Source organism: Phaenicophaeus curvirostris, chromosome 3 (genome assembly GCF_032191515.1).
Source record: "Phaenicophaeus curvirostris isolate KB17595 chromosome 3, BPBGC_Pcur_1.0, whole genome shotgun sequence".
NCBI lineage: Eukaryota > Metazoa > Chordata > Aves > Cuculiformes > Cuculidae > Phaenicophaeus > Phaenicophaeus curvirostris.
Genome location: NC_091394.1, coordinates 85,492,022 through 85,511,748, shown reverse-complemented (window position 1 = coordinate 85,511,748; position 19,727 = coordinate 85,492,022). Strand labels below are relative to the sequence as shown.

At 41.2% G+C, this 19,727-nt stretch overlaps 1 protein-coding gene across 1 annotated transcript in view; it reads left to right on the top strand.

The window, feature by feature from the left end:
* SNTB1 (syntrophin beta 1) overlaps positions 1-19,727 on the top strand; it is a 142,959-nt gene that overhangs the window by 91,564 nt on the left and 31,668 nt on the right. The window contains exon 4 of the mRNA XM_069854592.1: positions 13,111-13,250. Coding sequence (XP_069710693.1) covers positions 13,111-13,250 — 140 coding nt within the window. The remainder of the gene's footprint in view (positions 1-13,110; positions 13,251-19,727) is intronic.

The following is a 19,727-nucleotide window of genomic DNA, read 5'->3' as shown; positions in this document are numbered from 1 at the left end:
CAAATAGTTAATTGTGCCTGACTGTTTTCCATATTGCTAAGAAACTAAAAAAACCCAGTGAGGACATGGTATTTAAAAATCCAGGAATTTTGCTATGAAATCACTGGAATAATATCCAATCCCATGTGCTATATAGTTGTAAAATGGGTTGTATTAATATTTGTATGTGACAATGTTACTGTAGTACATGGTTTCTAATTTTCTTTTTGCAGTTTTAAACTGGTGCTACCTGTGTTACTTAGGATTTTTTATACCGGTATACATAAGATGTTTAGATGGTACAAACTACAGAAGATATCTGAATGAAAAGGCAAATATTTGTCTTCATAGTAGGAATAAAACTGGAAGAAATAATTTGTAAAATTTCCAAATGACTTCAGTGCAAATACACATATAATACCAAGGGTAGAATTAGGTGTAATCACTTTCATAATATTCATACATATTTGTCCTCTTGGGGTTTTCACTTTCTTGTAGCTGCAGGAGTAATATCAGCTGTATGATGTTCATGTTACCCTCAGCCAGTTCTTACTGTAAATGACTGGCGTTTGCTGGCTGGGGTGATTTATTAGCTGGCAGCAGGAAAGTGTCTTCCATTGATGAAATCAGTTGCTTCACGAGATTGTATGTCTCTCGTGCCAAAAATAATTTCTCTTTGGATGTGTGATATGTTCATTAAGTGATGTAAAAGTGTAATGTCGTTACCAGGAAGTTCTTTATTTTATTAAATTATGTATTTTAGGAATAATTCTTAAATCTGAAACCAGAGTTTCCTATCCTGGCCCCAGGGAGATAACCTGTACATGCAATCTGTATATATTAGCTTTGAAATTGACTTTATTTCTCTCAAGTTTTTCTGCTAGGGGAATATTCAGTTCTCAGTAGAATTGTCCTACGAGTAGTTAAATGCTGTGATTATTACAAAAATATGAGACACTGACAATTAGAACCAGATAAAGAGCATTAGCTTTCAAAATTGCATAGCTTATAGCATGTAATTTGCTGATATTTGTAGGATTTGGGTCTGTAGATTAATGGCCCTAATTGTGTATCTTTTAGTATAATTCATATGAAATAACATGGCACAGCACTAAATCCATTCGTCCTGTGTGGCTAATTTAGAGCTCAGTATAGATAACTGCCACGTAGAAGGTTCTTTTTATTTGTCTTCCTCGTATGACTCTGTTGAATATTCATAGCTTCTGTTAACACATGCCCTTCAATATTTGCTACATTTTTGTCATAGATAGTAGATTAATTTAAAGAGTTGTTGCTATAAACCCCTGGGTTTTGATCTTGTCAGATCTTGTAATATAAAAATATAAATCTTTTAATATCAAGTATGAGAAGGTGATGCCTCTTGAGAAGTGGCAGCTCACATCTTGACCATAGGTCCAAACCTCGTAGCTTGAATACTTTTACTTGAGGTGTGTTTCTTCTAGTACCATCTTCTGAAATAAAGAGGTTTTCTGAAAGGTGAGCTCTCATTTTTATTGTAGGTTCATAGTCACAGAGAAAAGCTAGAAACCATTGAAAGTCAGCAAAGCAAAAAAGGTTGGATGGATCAGCAAAAATTAAAAATCTGTTTTAAATACCAAGCAAACCTTAGACTGATTTTCAAGCCCCACTTGACATCCCCAAGGGAGCTTTGGCTAGATAGAGATGGTAATACTGGTTTCATATTAAAACTGCCTTTTTGATTATTTTTGCAACATTAGAAATGTGTGTGCATTTCTTCATGTACCAGATAGGTAGTGGTGACAAGCTATCCCACAAATCACAGGATGAGTAACTGCATTTATCCTCTAGCCCTGAACTTTCTCTCCTGCATTCTTCTCATCCATTTCCTCTGTTACCATCATTCTCCTGAATTGCTTTTACAGGGTTAGTGTAATGACTAAATTAAAAAGACATTTAGCTAAAAAAAAGCAAATTTGAATTTTCTATTAGTCTCCCAAGCATGTAATGATATCACAGGATCCCCAGGACCACAGTGGTGCATAATCCACCATGGGCAACAATTTCCTAATGGCAAAACTGGCCAAAGACCACGGTAGAGCAGCTGGGGATTTCTGTCAGGAAAGGTCTTACAGAACAGGCTAGACAAATCTTGGGAGCAGAGTCTGTCCTTTCCTGAGCAGAGGCTGAACGAGTTAATCTTTCAAGCCATCTTCAGCCCTCTTTCTGTGACTCTGAACATTCACACTTCTGAATCAGTCACTGGCTGAAGACTTCTTCAAAGGCAGAAAAAGAATGTTCTCAGCTTTTCAGTGGGGCAAATGGCACTTTTGATTAGATCCTATTTGTCTTCATACCCATTCTTAGAAAATTAATGAATCTCAAATCAAACAAAGCAATCTGAAAGGGCAAAGATGTTAAAATTTAACTTTGTCCTGGTTAAGGGGTGGAAGAAAGCAAATTGGCTATTAAATGGAATACCTATTCATTCCCTGCCTTTACTAGCTCCCTTGAATCTCCCAATACTGAGATCTACCATGAAGACCCACTGGATGGTCTTCCAGCTGTCTATACAGGTTGCCAACGTGTAGCAAATTAGAAGCTTGTTTGGTGGGCAGAGGTCTCTTGGAGCTCAGCTGGGTTTCTCGAGGGAAAAAAAACCATCCTACCTTTTAGAAAATTTTCAATTGGATAAACAAATTCTAATGAAAATTACTTATTTAAGTTCCTTTTCTTCCCCAGCAATAAAGTAGGTATAGTCCTTGAGTATCTTAGATAGCTTGTGGAGATCTGTTATTGTGAAGATATATGGATTTTCTGTTTATACCAATTTAAAAAAAGATAAGGTCTCAAATAATTGAATGGCATAAAAAAGACAAATATAGGAACTTTTTGTAATAGATCTTTACTTAAGCATCTAAATAAGTAGGTTTAGATTCACTAAACTGTTCATGAACCTGTGGCTGGTCCACATTTTTTTCAATATTAAGCCAAATTATTAAGGATTCTACTTGAATTTTTGCTTTTCCAATAAGACTTCTAAATATTTCTCAGCATGTTCCAAATTCCAGATGATGAAGCATAGCATATAGATTTTATCAGTGTTTTTGGAAGATAATACATTTTTTGTGCCCAGCATGTAGTGAATTCAGTCATCTGCTTGAGGTCATTAGTTATATTGCAGTCCATCAGTATTACTGAATATTGATCAATGACACAGTAGACTGAAACAACACAGTATTCCAGACTGTCCTTGAGACAACATAATAACAATGACAAAGAAACATCTTGTTCTCTTTGTATCGCTCTCCTACTATTTTTTCTTCCAGCATTTGTGATTTATAATGACCCTTGAGTAAAGTAGTTAAATCTGTCAATCTTGAAGAGGTACCCATCATGATGGGACATCATTTCTGGGGCTGAATATACAGAAAGACAGTGTGATAAAGAAAGGCACAGAACATCATCTGGGACAGATTTCAGTCACTGTAGTTTTAATGTAGACATTGATGATTACCTGTCCTTCACCAAACAGACACTGTAATAATTTCTAATAGCATTTTACATGTTTGAGGCGTCATTAAAAACTGCAAGCTGCTTTCAAATCAAAACTCTACCTCCAGCATTCATTTTTGACTCGGTGCTGTTGACAAGTGTTCTTGAGCTGATGATTAGAAATCAATGCACTTTTACTGGATTGAAAAATATGACGTGTGTATCTTTTGAAGTAATGGGTATTATTTCTCATTTATCCTAACCTGGTACTCACTTGATCAGCTGAAGTCAGATTCAATTGTAAATTATAGACTCTTCAGAGACAGTGAGTTGAAACTGTGATGTCTTTACATTGATTCTACTCCTGTACATTTACCATTATACTCCAGTGATGATGATGAACTCCCTCATAAAATGCTTCACCCTGGCTTGAACAGCAAAACTCTGGCATATAGCAACTTGCAGAGCATAGCATAGAGTAGTGGTTACTCTTGGTATCCTGGAGCATACCTGGGGGAAACTGGTTTTCTCTACCACTGAGCAGTTGCACAGGAGATGTGATAGAGCTTCCAAAGCTCCCTGTTTTATTTCCTCTAACTCAAAGCTATTCACAGGTATAATCCCTTTTCTTCTGGGGCTTACCCTCATGTGCAGAATGGCTCCAAGAATTGAAGGTGACAATACAAGACCATGCCGTGGTCCTTCTTAGTTTTTCCTAGGGCAAGCTTGGCTTACTGGAGGAAGATTGCTGCTCAGTTTTAAAGAGCAGTTCAATATTTTCCTCCAGTACTAGAATTACTGTGCTTTAAGGTCTAGTGTTTATTTTGGAGACAGCACAGCTGCTCATCTCTCCCAGAACTGAGCTCTGTCTTATAAGTACACTTCATCCCCTATTTTGATTCTGTTATTTGTATTTAAATATTTATTAAACTTCAGGCGGTTGCTAACACCAACCTTTCTGGGCTATATTCATGAGATGTGTTTCAGAAGGCAAGTTTACAGCCACGCTCCCTTGCAGGCTGAAGAGCCCAGACATCCCATGGGTAAGCCCTGCGTACTCAAAATGCATGAACACACAAGCGATGCGAAAGTGTCTCCTAGCTGCATCTTAACTTTCATCCTGAATGTGTGGTGTAAGTGTGCTGGAGGAGGGGATTGCTGTGATTGCCTCTACTTTCACAGTGTGTGTGCTTTGTGCTCACCCCCGCTCTGAAGGTTTTCCATTCATTTGTTCTGTCAGTATAACTTATTAGAAAAGTCCGAGTGTAATGGTCTTTCCTTCCCTTTTCTTTGCTCCTTCCCCTGTGCCTTAAACAATACTTAAAACGTGATGTCTTCCATCACAGGTTTCTTACCAGTCAAACTGGCTTTGAAAGTCATTTGAACTGTAGCTGGCCTGTCCACTATCTCTTGATCAGCCTCAGTTGCCAGTGCCACCAGTGCCAGCTGGGCTGTTCTGACCTTCCCACGTGTCTGACTTGCTTTCTGTCTTTGCCCTTGGAATGTACAGGTTGGGCCTTCCTTGCCACGACCCTTGAGTCCTCCCTTCCCTCCTCTCCCCTGGCAATTTCTGAGAAACAGTAAAAAGAAAAGAAAAAGAAAAAAAAAAAAGAAAGAGAAGATAGCAAAGTTCAGGCTTCTCTCTCTACAGAAATAATTTAGCTCAACACTGTATATTCCAGGAGTGGACCTTTACTGTTTGTGAAGCCTTGCCTATCATAAATTACCACTATTTAATTTAAGACAGTGCTCTCATGGTCTGAAGAAGCTGCTATAGAAGAAAACGTGTTTTACTCAGGAAGCATCAGAATAGTTCCTAAACCACAGTAGAGTTCCTTTCACCTTCTCTAAGGTGAAAAGCAATCTGTGTCTTTAACAAATTGTGTGGGGCATTTACCATCTCCTATGCATACTGCCTGTTTACTCTTCCCTGGAAAGATTCCTGACGTTATCAGAAAGTTAGAGTCTCCTGTCTCACTGAGAAAGAGCTCATACTAACGGACCTTCAAATCTCAAGTTTATGCATTGCAAAATAATCCTGGGTCGTGGTAGAGGTTTTTAAAAGAGATGAATTACCATTTTTTGCCTTTTTGAGTCCCCTGATGTTGGATTTCTTTGTAGTTAGTTAACAAGTGTCCATGGACCTGTGGATCAGGAGAAGAAAGAGGATCAGGATTTTAAACTTTTCTCATACAGGTGTAAAATATATTTTTACTTAAGGTATGTTGTACAGTGAATGAAGTTCATGTGTTGCTGGGTTTTCCACTGCCTTACGATCCTTATCTTTTGCAAGGAATATACTGCAAAGGAAATCTACAAGTGAGGAAGAACAAGGATACACATTTTATACAGCTCTAAATGATTTAAGGTACAAGGTAACTACAAATCATCCTGTAAACCCTTAAGCTGCAATAGCCGTTTTATATGACTACTGCATTCATGTCAATGCAACATTCATGCCACACACATGCATGAAAAATTGCATGCGTATGGAATAATTATACAACTGACTTTAACCCAGGGGCACCCTAAATGATGACTTTCTGATCCAAATCTGGATTACTTATTTTATTTTTTCTGATGTTTCATAGATTCATGGAATGACATAGTTTGGAAGGAAGTTATTGTGGTTCAACATCCGTGCTCTAAGCAGAACCAACTAGACCAGTTTTCTTAGGGCCTTGCCCAGTCATGTTGTGAGCATCTCAATGAGTGGACATGTCACAGTCTGTTCCACTGTTTGACCACCATGACACACTGAAAAAGCTTCTTTTAGTATCAAATCAGAATTTCCCTTGTTTCAACTTGTGAGCATTGAATTCCATTCCCTAAATGGGCACCTCCAAGAAGAATTTCCTTCTTTGTAACATGGGAGACGTAGCCCTACAGGCTTGTCTCCCAGGGACCTAGTCCAAACCCTAGAGTCATTAGAAAAACTCTCTTTGGCTTCACTGAGCTGTGGAGCAAACCTCAGCTACAAAACTGGGATCTAATATTCTTCTTTGGCTGTAGGAAAGTTCTCAGATCACCTGCCATTCTTGCATGAATGAGTACAGAGGACCAAGGTGCTTATTGTGACATTTAGAGGTATTCGGATATGAGCTGTTTGAAAATCCTGTTAGTCCAGAAAGTTAGGACATTGGCTTGAACATATTGCTGTAATGATGTGGTCCACTGTATTACCTTTGAGAAGAGTTGGCTTCTATCTTGTTGTTTTAAAGGATATTTAGAAGGAGTTCAGACTTGAACAGAACTGTTTGGAAAATGGATGTCCAGTTCATACTCAGCAGCACCTGTAACTATAGCAACCAGAGGATGCCCGGGCTCTGCTCAGGATGGCACGAGAGGTGGATCAGTGTGGTCCCAGCTGTGGCTCCCACCTGACCTGCGTGACTCTGGCTGCTCGCACAGCGGCAGCACCACAGCCACATGTGTGCATTGCTCGCTCTCTGCTCACAGGAGGAAATATTGTTCCTTTGGGGAGATTTTTGTGTGCTCACTGACTGTAATCCAGATCTAATAAAGGCACAAGCCACCTTTGAGCTGTCACTGAGGTCAAAGACAGAGAAGAACAGAACCAGACACTTTTCATTAGTGTGGCTTTTTGTTGGTTTGCCCCCCCCACTAAACAGTATGCACATTATTTCCTGTTTAAAACTACGAAGTTTAGCAGCAAAACACATCTCATCTGCCTGTGGCGTGGGAAGTGTTGATGTCCCCTGCCTACCGCTGTCACTTACACCCACTCCTGCATTGCAGATTGCCTCCTGTCAAATGAGCTCACAGATTTACCAGCATTGTTGCATATGCTGGGGGTTGCGTGATGTATTTCTGCATTGCTGCTGTTCATCTTGCAAAAATCCTTTTCAGTCCCAGCTGTTATTTTCAGGAATTGACAAGTAGTTTCTGTAAATGAATCAAACAGGCTACCCAGGGAGGTGGTTGATTCACCTTCCCTGGAGGTGTTTAAGGCACAGGTGGACAAGGTGCTAAAGGGCATGGTTTAGTGTTTGATAGGAATGGTTGGACTTGATGATCCGGTGGGTCTCTTCCAACCTGGTTACTCTATGATTCTATGGTTCTATGAAATTTATTCTGGACATAGACATAGTCCTTCATCACTGCACCTCAAGTACTGTGTTCAGTTCTGGGCCCCTCACCACAAGAAGAATGTTGAGGCTCTAGAGTGAGTCCAGAGAAGAGCAACAAAGCTGGTGAAGGGGCTGGAGAACAGGCCTTATGAGGAACGGCTGAGAGAGCTGGGGTTGTTTAGCCTGGAGAAGAGGAGGCTGAGGGGAGACCTCATTGCTCTCTACAACTACCTGAAAGGAGGTTGTGGAGAGGAGGGAGCTGGCCTCTTCCCCCAAGCGGCAGGTGACAGGACAAGAGGGAATGGCCTCAGGCTCCACCAGGGGAGGTTCGGGCTTGACATCAGAAAACAGTTTTTCACAGAAAGGGTCATTGGGCACTGGAACAGGCTGCCCAGGGAGGTGGTTGTGTCACCTTCCCTGGAGGTGTTTAGAAGATGGGTGGATGAGGTGCATGGTTTAGTGATTGATGGGAATTGTTGAACTTGATGATCCTGTGGGTCTTTTCCAAACTAGTGATTCTGTGACAATGGAAAGGCAAGGAATACATAGCAAAACATATCCCAGCCTGTGTGGAAGCTGGGTCTTGTCACCACAGAGAGATTTTGAGTGAGGGAGGAGAGAAAAATATCAAGAAAAAAAGTTGAGGAAAGTTCTTGGTTGCTTCTCCTGTGCTCTTTGTGAGGGAGGGTAGCTCTGTGTTTTGGGAGGGGGCTATGGAAAAAGGGTTTAAAACTCTTATTCTAAGTGTAAACTTGCTCCCTTCACAGCAGTTCTGTGAAAGGCCACATTTGGATACTTGCTGCAGTGGAGTCTGCTGGCAGTATATAATTTGTTTACTAAACAGGAATGTAATTGAAATGTCCCTTTTGAGTTAATGAAAATATAAAACAGCTTTCCAGAGTAGACTGAGGCTTCTAATTTAATTATCTGTGAGCCTCATAGATTAAAAGTATTCTTTCATCCATTCCTGGCAGCCTGAAGTAGATGAATAACTGAAACTCAAAGAAAAACCTTATGAAAAGGAGATCTGGCAGCTGAAAGAGCAAAGGGCTAAACCGTTTGCAAAAGGATTGATATCCACTGAGATGCCTGTTGTCTTTATGTCAACTAATTATATGTGAAAATTATTAAAGATTTGGAAGCTGTGATACCCATTAAAGGGACCAGTGGTCATCACCTGCAGGAGGAAAAAACTGGCTCCTCTTCGAAATACTGTTTGCTGTATATCAAATGAGTTGTTCTTGAAGAATACATTGCAAGCAATGACCTTAAGCATGTGAGCAGTTGGCAGAAAACCAGCAGGAGTAGTTTTATGGGTAGTGTTGAGCTTTCTGTGTCATTATTTGCAGAGTCAGTCCTTCGGACCACGGATATGGCCCTAAAGCAAAGCCTGGAGCAGTGCTGCCTGCCTCTGCAAAGGCATCTGGCAGCAGCCAGAGCTCAGGCACATCCTCAGTGCTTTGGGCTAAGGTGTGTCCTGATGCTGTGTGAGTTGTCTGCTTTCTGCATCTAAGCACTTTTGCTCTTGTATCAGCCATAGGCTGATGGACGAGGCATTTCTTGTCTGCCTTTATGTTTATATCTGTTCCTGCTGGGTACGTTATAGCAGTACTTGCCACCCCGGCAGAGACTGTGGCATCTGTCTGGAAACACAGAGCATTTAGACTGATTTTGTCAAGCAAGGTGTGATCTCAGGCCTCCTCTGGTGTCATCTCAGACCCAGCCATTGCATTTCTGTCACAAAAAAACATTAGGTTTCATCCCTGCCGTACGTGAAATATTTTCTGAGTTTGGAAAGGCAAACTAGAGAGGTATGTATGGGAAAAAGTGAGGTTTGCACTTCATGGGGTGAGTATATCAGGAGCAAAAAGGTCTGTTAGTAGTAAAAGTCATGCTTCACTGCCCTTGGGTTTCTTTGTTAGAATATGTTCTGCTTTTTCAGGTTTGTACTTGAAGACTTTGATCTAGAGGCACAGTGTGTCTAGGAAAGAAAAAAAACAACCAAGTATGCTTCTGGTGTAAACATTTACAGCTTCATTGACTTGAAGTGGAATTTCACCTGGGAATATAAGCAGTGACCTCAGCTGGGATGTGCAGATCATGGAGAGGAGGCACTGGTTACTGTTGCTTGGATTGATCTCAACAGTGCCCAGCAGGCCAGCAAAAAATCTGCTGGTTGATTTTATTGTGGTGGGAGGTTCGAGGAGTACTGATTTTTTTATTTCTCTAGTTCATCTATATTTAAGCTAACATTTTTGACTTTGAAAAAGGGTTGAGTTTGAAAAGTTTTTTAGAGTGGATGGTGATTTTATTTGTCTGCAACACAGATCAATGCACTTTGAATTCTACGTGCACAAGTGGGAACTGGAGTGAAGAAACTGTAGTGCAAGTGCCAGAATTATGCAAAATTCTGGCCAAGAAGCTGGCCCTAACCAGCATCTAAAATAGTGCCTCTAAAATGTACATAAAATAATACTTGAATTTACTCTTTCATTATTGTTATGATATTTCAGATTTTAAAACCCTTAAAATGTGAATAAATCCTTCACTTAGCTGCCCATAAGCAGCATGTTTTTTTATCTTGATTTGTAATCCGGTACTATACTTATGCTTGGGATGGCTTTTGCTTGATCTGGATTAATTTCCCATGCTGATTTATTCTGCATGTGCCCTGTACGCTAATGGTGTATTTGCAGACTCTTCTCTTCCTTTGTAAAATTTGCTATTACCCTTTACTGGATGGCGTATTCTCTTGACACTCTCCACAAGTGCCAACTGCTTGTTGAACAGCACGGCATCAGCTGTCAAAGCCTGATCCAAACCTCAGTGAAATCAGGGAACAGTAATGCAATTCAAGGTTTTTAAGGTAAGGCAATATCTTTTATTAGATCAGCTGTTACAGTTAGAAAAAAAACAGACAAGCTTTCAGGCAGACAAATCCTTCTTCAGGTCTGAAATAGCAGCAGTATTGCTTACACCGGCATTCCTTAGCAGTGAGACAGCTATGGTCCCAGCAAGGTTTAAAAAATGTGTTTAAAAGGAGTGTGCATTGCGTAGCCCTTTTTACTGGGTAGAGCTTCCCAGCAGGACACAGGCAAACATCGTTCTCTCTCCTCTTCCCAGTATATACCCTACAAACAGGGGATACGCCCTACAAGGAGGGGTATTATAAGGTCGCTTATTCTTGAGAAAAAGTCTTCAATACCTTATTACCAAGCCACATCTTCTCCATAGCAGCCCTGCTATTGGGAAGGACTGGGTTAAAGCTCTGGGCGTCACTGTGCAGGTGGTAATAACCACAGGATCCACGCTGGAAATTCTGGCTCTTGATGTTTATGGCTGTCTAGTAAATAGTTGTGGGACCAGCTGGCAAAATAAATTTTATTCCGTTTCTTGTGGTTGCTTTACAGGGAATGTTTCTTAAAAGTTTCTGGAATCACAGTTGACTGACCAGTCACCTAATAACAAGGCTTACGACTGAAAATTATATACAGGCAGGATCATTCTGCAGAAAAGCTGTAAGCAGCTTCCTGTAGGCTTTGGATTGCTTGTGGTCACAGGATAGTAACAGCCTTGGATGCTGCCTGCTTACTCCTTTAGATTATGGATCTGAACATCCTGCATTTTCATCCTGTGGGACTTTTCATGTTTGTCTTCCTTTTTATTTTCTGGAAATCTTCAAAAGGGTGTACTAAAACCTTTCTAGTTAAAGAACACCGGCAGATGCTCAAATATTCGATGTTAACATTAACCATGACATTTATTAAATGTTAACATTAACTGCAACATTTATTTCTGTATTCCCATGCTATGAACTTGGGTGTTAACTATAGTTAATAACTGTGGTGTTAAGAAGCGGAGGGTGCTTTTTGCTTGTGTGACTATTTCCATGGTACAAGAGCTGTGAGAACTCTGGATTTTGTATTCTTTCTGGAGTATTTTAATAGGTGCGTTAATTATGCAGCTTGTCTATTCAGTCCTATTTGAAAATGAAAGGTTGCGTTTCAAGAAACTGTCACCACAAGAAAACTGTGAATAAGTATTGATGTTTCTGAAGACATTAAATAGATGAACTATTTATGACTTTAAGTTGATTAACATACAAACATGAACAAATAATGAGCCAAGTAATGCTGTAAACAGAAACATGATTACCTGAAAAGCTTAATTCAGAAGGAAAAATACCTCTTAAAAATTATGCATGCCAAAAATCTTAGTTTAAGATCTCCCTTGGGCATTAGTGTTCAGGTGTGAAGCTATGTTACAACTGTCTTAAAGGTCATAAAAGCTTAGAAATTTGTGGGACCATGTCTTCATGTGAAATACAAGTGTTTCAAATGTGGCTTTCAATTTGAATCCATCACTTAAGGCACATCGTACGTAAGGATCTGAATCACCATTCCCGGCTGTGCCACTGTCAGCCTGGCCAACTTTTGATTGATCCCTTTTATATGTTTCTCCACCCAGACTTGTGCTCAGTGACACAGACCCATGGCAAATAAGGTGGCATCAAATGTAAAACAGCCTAAACAACTGCTTTTATTTCCTGGAGGGGGTTTAAATGGAGGAGTCATGTAGACCCGCCAAGATATTTCAGTTTGGAAACATGGCTATGAATGTTACTGCATCACAGGGTTTCTTTATGTGCACCAAAAGGAAAACGATGAAGTTGTCTGTGAAAGACAAGAGCTTCATTCTTATTTGAAACTAAGACCCTTTCATATTCCCATCTATTTTAAGACATTTCTATGCTGCAGAGTAGAATAAGTTCAAAACAGGAGCCGTACTTGGTCCCTGTAAGAGTAATTGTGTAGCCGTGGGGGCTACCACATGTCTAACCTGCAGAACGTAATTCCACATTCAGATTCTGTAGCCACTGAAGGGCTCTGATGGCCCAGTCTTTAGGCAACTTCTGCAGATGAGTGTGAAATGTGGATGCAGACCCATCACAGAGTCAATGTTTCAAACCAACCAAAAGTTAAGGTTGGATCTCTTCTTAAACTGGCACTTGTAAAACTGAAAGAATACTATAAAGGAAGAAAAAGCAATGAAAACGTGAACTGCTAAGGAAAAAGGCATCTGCTCTCACACTACTGTTCTTTACTACCTGGCACACTTCTTTTATAGGGATGATGTTGCAGCTTTCTTCACTTATGAAAATAGAAGCAGCAGCAGTACTGTACAGCGTTCAGGTTAATGTGCCAGCCATGCATGAATGGTGCATGTTATAAATATACATTTAAGGTCCTTTCATGCATACCACAGCTGAATAACAGCCAGCTTTGTCTTGGTGTTCTTCCGCTACTGCGTTTATGGAGTAGCCTGTAGTAAGGGAAGTCTGCAAGGAGGGCTGGAAATGGCAGTGCTAATGAGAGCAGCAGATGTCATTCTCTTCACTCCATTGCTGCTGCAGCTGGTTATAAATTCAGGTGGAAGATGTTAAAAAGCCAAAGAAGTAAAAATCTCTTGTTCATTATCTCACCCGGGACGTGACATGTTCATATCGTCAGGCTTGCCACAATGGTATCTTGGTGTCTTGTTTCACCGAGACTTCACTCTTTTTCAGGTTCCAGGAGACAACGAGAAACTCTGGAAGCCGGTGTTAGTGGTCTTGACAGAGAAAGACCTCTTAATATACGAGAGCATGCCACGGATGAAGGAAGCGTGGTTCAGCCCTCTGCATACCTACCCCCTGCTAGCCACCAGGTACCTGTGCTTTTTTATTACAACCACTTCAAGAGCAGTGGGAGTGGCTGAGCTAGCTGATGCATTAGCTATATATTGCACTTGAGTGCCTTGGTTTGAGAAGCATATTCTTCTTCAGTGGCCTGATCTGCTCAGCTTAACTCCTTTCTTCTCCTCTGTTTCAAGTTCTGGCCGAGACTGATAGCCAGAAGCACACCAGGGTGATTATGGATGTGGCCATTTGTCCCAGATCCAGAGGTAGGAGTGCTGAGAAAGCCGAGAGCTCAATCTCCTGAGATTTCTAGCTCGGTGTGCAGATCTGAGGGTTTGGCAGAAGCACTCAGATTTCCAGTCCCTCCTCCAGTCTGAAAATTGTTGCCCTGAGTTGGATATGCTTTTGTGGCAGCTATGCACCAATGGTTTCCAATGGTTTAGGGCTTTTGGGGAACAGCACGTGTGATGGAGACAATATCAGCACATCTTGTGTTCCTGCTCTAGGAAACAAATTCCTGCCTTTTTTGGCTTAAAAGGGTGACCTTGGAAGACACATTCTTGAATCTAGGTTGGAAATAACCATCCACATTATTTTGAAGGTATCCATTGACACTTATTCAGAGGGAGCTTTCCCATGGTTGTCTTTATGCGGTGGAAACTGTCTGTGCTTCTTGATGTAAATCTTAATCACATTTCCCTGCCAGTATGGTCAAAGGGCTTGAGAAAGAGCTGCTGTTCCATTGTTTTGGACTTGCTACAGACGTCTATTATACTATTTTCAATGAGTTCTCCTTCAGAAGGGCTGGTAGCACACAGCCAAAAGCAGTGGGTCTTAGTGCACTCTCGTTAGTTAATTTTTGTTCTCGGCTTCTTAGTTCTCTACCTATACCTATATGAACTGAAGCTTTGGTGTTAAATCATTATATTAAAACAAAAAATTAAACTCAGTGAATTACGCTAGTGGTTGCTTTATCCCAGTCTACCTACCCATGATAGAGGTTTCACTCTGGGAAAGCTGGCTCTTGACTCACCCTGTGTTACCATAATAAGAGGTGAGAGCTCCATGGTTTGCAGCTTGCAGCCTTCTGTGTGCCATGACAGTGAAGCTGACATTTCCAGGTGACAATTTCCAGTGAAAACTAGTTAAGTTGTTGGAGCAGGAGGCTGTGTCCAGATGTGTCACTGAAGCCTGTTTCTGTTTGTGAGTGCCCTAGGAGGTGATGCAACTCTTCCCCACTGCTTTGGGGTGTTGTTTTTACATGGACCCAAGTTTGCCTCCTTAAAGTGACTGGAGATCCTGCAGCATATCCTGCCCCTTCCTGCCCACACACCATCACGTGTGAAGCCAGCCCTTTGATGGACATTGCCAGCCCCCGTCATCAGTGGCCACCATTTTATTGGAACAAACAATCTAAATCTTCGTCTTGGAGAGCCTGTTAATTACTTTTTTTCAAAAGCTCAGGTTTGATAACAGACTTGACTTGCCTTTTGAGAATAATCACCTCTCTGTTCGATGGGATTCCTGTGTGAGTGGAGCAGCATCAGCCTTCAGGCTAGAAGGCAATGAGAAGTTGATTGACATGGGTGTCAGGCTGCAGTTCAGAAAGGACAAGAACAAGGTTCTGTGCTGGGGAATAACCAGCTGTGCTGGTTTGGGATGGAGAGTGACTGAGAAAGTATTTACTCTGCCAGGAAGCATCTGGGAGTGTAGCAAAATTGCTTAAATCTATGTTGTAATGTTTTGGGGGAGCAGTCATCTTGACTTACAGCAGAAGTTTTGCATGTTGGGTCGATGTAATCGTACATCAGAACATGATAAAACCTACAGAACATGGATAAAACCTCAGGTGATACACCACTTTTGTGGGAGACATTGCACATCCAAAAAGATGCCAGTTAACTGTTGAAGGTCCAGAAGAAAGCAGTGTAGATATAAGACCACTGTGACTAAGGGAATATTTAAGAAACTGTAGTTGTCTAATCCAGAAAAGTCCATGGGAAACATGTCAGTCATTTTAAAGCATAAAGATGAACACCAGGAGGACGAGGGGGCATGTTCTTCAGGTCCCTTCTGGATACAGCAGGACATAGTTGGCTGCTTTTGTGGCCGGGGAGGTTCAGGGTAGGTCCTAGAATAGTGTGTGGGCAAGGTATGGGATTAGATTCTCTAGAAAAGGTGTACAATCCTCGTCACTGGGGACTCTGAAGGACAGGTAGCACTGTAACCCTCAGGAGTGTGTCAGCACAGTTAGCCCTGCTCTGGGAAGGGGGATGCACCAGGTGACCTCCTGAGAATTATTCCAGCCCCATCTCTGTGATTTCTTACTAATATTGCTGTGAATTTAGTATGCAGGTAAAAGACAATAGATCCACCAAATTTGACATTCAGAATGGAGCTGCAGTCTGATAAATACATATGAATACATGAATCCCCAAGGTGAACAGATAGCATAAATTGACAGATTCCCTGAATCATTATATCTACTGTTTTGGATGCTTTTGATTAAAACTCTGCAAGATGCTGTTTTTATGAGCTGTCACACTGAGTATAGTTGTACCAAAAAAAATACACAGGGTTTCTGTCAGTATTGACCGCTGTGTTCATGCTCGGTCAGTGATTACCCTCCTCGTGACAGGGTTTTTAATCCCCCTTCATGCATTGATCAGTGCAATTTAGAACTTTTCACCTGGAAAGTTTGCAGACCACATGTTGTAATCTTGGCTGCTCCTGTCTTTCAGATTTTTATGAGTCCTTGGGAAAACATTTTTGCTTAGCTAATGAGTATTTGAAAAGCTGCTGAAACTGGAAAACTTCAGTGCCAGATACTGTACAGAGTCATGCTTAATCTACCCAAGACATAATGAGCAGAGAAAATTGGAAAGTGGTAGAAGGATTACAATCTTCATACAGTACTTTAACAGCAGAATTTCAGCATGCCCTTTCTGTTTTTGTTGATAAGTCTGTCTTCAACCTATGGATGCTATTAAGACCTAAAAATATTTTCCAGTCAGCCTTTCCTAGCTTTGTGTGAAATATAAGTAATAGCTCAAATAAAACTGAGATCAGAAGATTTAAGTTGTTCCTTTAAATCTCTGCACTGGGAGGCACAGCAGCTGGCTCCTAGCCCTGACTCCAAGAACCTTTTTGTCATAATCTCTGTTTTAGTGTTTCCTTATGCCTGAATAACAGTGCTTCCCTCTAGCATGGGAATGGGGCTTAAGTAATTACATCTTAAATGTTTGAAAACAAATTGCATTATCTAATGTAGCCAGATATGAAATGAAAAAAAAAAATAAAGCAGCCCATGCTGGACTGATTAAAGATCAGGTAAGTAGCTTTTGTGTAAAGTTGAGATCTGAAAATATTAAAGCACTTTTATAGTTAGTGCCACAGCAAGTTGGGAAAGGATTTTGTACACCAATTAGTTTTCTGTGCAAGTGGAGAAGGGGGCAGGCAGGGAGCACTGGCGACCCTGAGCTCTTCAGGGAAGGTGTATGAGTTGCTGTGTAAGTTCTCCACTTGTCTTCCTAGGCAGTGAGGGTGCTTGTTACTCCCTCTGGGGCAAAGCTCAGATGAATGAGAGCCTGTGCGTAGGTTTCCAAAGAGCACAGCCTTTCCAGAGCAGGTTTCAAATGCTAAGTCAGGGTATGCAGTGGTTTCAATATAGGAAAGGTCAGCAGCTCTACTGGGCAGAGCTGCATCATTATTGATGCACTCATCTCACAGACTCTTCTAAGATAAATCTCAAATGAGTAGCCGAACACTTGCTTTGAATGTCAGTGCTGATTTTGCTGTCCTTTTTGAAGAAGCCATTAAATTCTGCTGTGGCAGTAAATGGTTGAAACTCTTTTCACAGCATTCAAATGAGAAGCAGGTCCCAGTGCGTCTCGCCCAGCACCAGCACTTTAGGTTGAACCATACCTATCTTGTTATCTCACACTTACTTACTAAGAATAATGCTAAAGAGATTCTCAAATCATACAGAGATAAGGGGGAAATTAGAGAAGTGGTGTCTCCCCACTCCCTGGAGCATGCTGAGAGCTGTATTTTGCAGCCTGCTAGCTACACGCTGTAGAACAGACGTGATTGGGACCAACCACCTCCAGACCTCCGGGGAAGCGTGCTCGGGCTCACAGGTATCGCAGAAACCTCCACGGAGCCGAGTAACCTTCGGGGGCTACAGAAGAATATTATTTTACCAGATCCAGCCCTGCGGTGCCTTTTTAGCTCTGGGGTGCAGCCTGCACCATACACACAACCAACACTGCGGTCAGAGTGAGGGGAGGCAGGGGTGAGGGGAAGACTTCTGTGAAGTTTCTAAGACTGTTCTTTTGCCTTTTAAGGCATTTTTGTGGTCTTTAGGGTAAAACCCCTTTTATGTAAATGAAACAGCTCATGTGAATGCAACTTTATTAAAGCTTGGGAATCCTTTGACCTGTACCCAAGTACATCAGTACTGACAGCTGATACATACACACGATCAGATGTTCCCTTGCGTCTTTGTCTAGTCCATGTTCGTTTTCCAAAGCACAATCTGGAGTTGTATGATAGTAAATGATTTTTAAATAGCAAGACTGAATTTTTAATAATGAGGGGATAATGAGAAGGCAGGCAAGAAACTGTTCATGTTGGATGTATCCACGTACTTTAATTTGTAAAGTAGTACATCTTCGTTCTATCCATATGCTGAAAAAGCTGCAGTGCCAGTGCTGTGGATACAGCATGAAGACGTAGGGGAGCAGGGGTGTGGACTTGAGATAAAACAGTGGAACCATCCGTTGTATCCATCGTATATTCAGTATTACAGGGATTAGAAAACAAGTTTTAGCACAGCTGATGAGCACTCTTTAAAGAGAAAGGGTGACCCAAGGGGAAGCTGGGATAATTTTATTTTTAATGATGAACTTGATAAGATTTTCCAGGCTGCTTTCCCTCCCCAGTAGCAGGGGCAACATGAATTCAGCAGGCCTGCCTGCTCCCGAGGCAGCAGCAGAAGTCGCTGGAGATTTCAGTTCCTGATCTGCTTGACTTAATTATCAAGAGGCAGCCTCTCCTCAGAGGCTTCCTCTCCTCATGCCAAGTGAATGAAAGCTTTTGGCCTGTTTGTTTGCCACTAACTCCCTGACTGCAAAATCTGCCTGGGGTACAGGAGGCCCCAGGTATCAAGGCTGAATGGAATACTAGCACAGCAATTCTGAAGGAAAAAAAAAAGAAAGAAAAAAGTATTTGGAGAGGGTGGTGATGCCTCTCTGGAAAAGGCTTTCCTGCCCAGGTAGAAGGCAGGGCAGCTCTGCCCAGGATACTCTGCCCTTTGCCTCCCGGAGCCTCCTGGGACCATGAAATTAAGGCAGTTGTGCAGAATCTGAAGGAAGTTACAAATCTTGCAGGCCTTCTAGTGGGGTGTGAAAGAGAGACGGGTCTGTTCAGCATAATGCACATCCCAAATGTCAGCATAGGGAATTGGGGAAAATTTCAGATGTGCTATGGTTAGTGTTTCACTAACTGAAAAGCTGAAGTTGTGCTTTTTCCTTTCCTTTCTGCTTTTTTTCCCCCCTATTAAAACATTTCTGTTTGATGGCATACTTATCCAGTGTCAGCTAACAGGCAACTATTCTTCCAAATGCAAAACAATAATTTGAGGGTGAATTGCATTCAGTAGATGATTAGTATAATCTAATGTTTTATGCTTCAGCACAAGTATACTACTACCATGCTACATACTTTATATAGTTTCATAAGAAGTACTTTGCTTGCCTATAGAAAGGGAAACAGAAAGCGTAAGATAGAAATAAGCTTTTTTTCTGTGGTTTCATTTTGTGACTTCTTCATGGAGTTAGTGCCCGAGTCTCAGAGGGAAGAACTCCTCTGGATCATTATTTTCATCTGAATGAGTAAATTCTGTGTTCACTGTCCACAATTCTATAAGAAAAAATCCCCAAGAGGACAATCTTAAAGAAGAATTAAATATTATGAGGTGTTGATTTTCTTGCTCAAGAATATCCCTGTAATTAGTATTTGCCCAGAAGAACAAACCTTTCCTGGTTGTGGGAGATCAGCTATTGATGCCAGGCAAAATAATGTTAATTGCAGCAACATGTGAGAGAATTTCTGATCACAAGTAGCTGCATTTTGTGGTTTGCCAGTTCTTTATGGGAAAAGCATGCAAAAGACAGTACTTTGGCATCTGCGTGTTTTACAGAACTTCTTTATCCACCAGCATTTATCATTGAATTTGTCTGTAGATATTTAAGCATCCACAGCCTGACAGTGAAAGTTGGATTCAGGTGCCTCATCTGAGCAAGCACTTGTATCTGTACACCAAACTTCGTCACAGACCAGTCAGTGATTTCTGTTGGTTCCTCATGCAAAGGGTTTTTTTCCTACAGTTTGGTAGGAATTTCGGGCCCTCTGGAATATCCCCATCATCTCCTACATGTCCAGCTGCTTCAGTACTCGCTGCTTTGAACCTTCACTCTTCTGCCTGTCACTGGGAGTCACTTTAG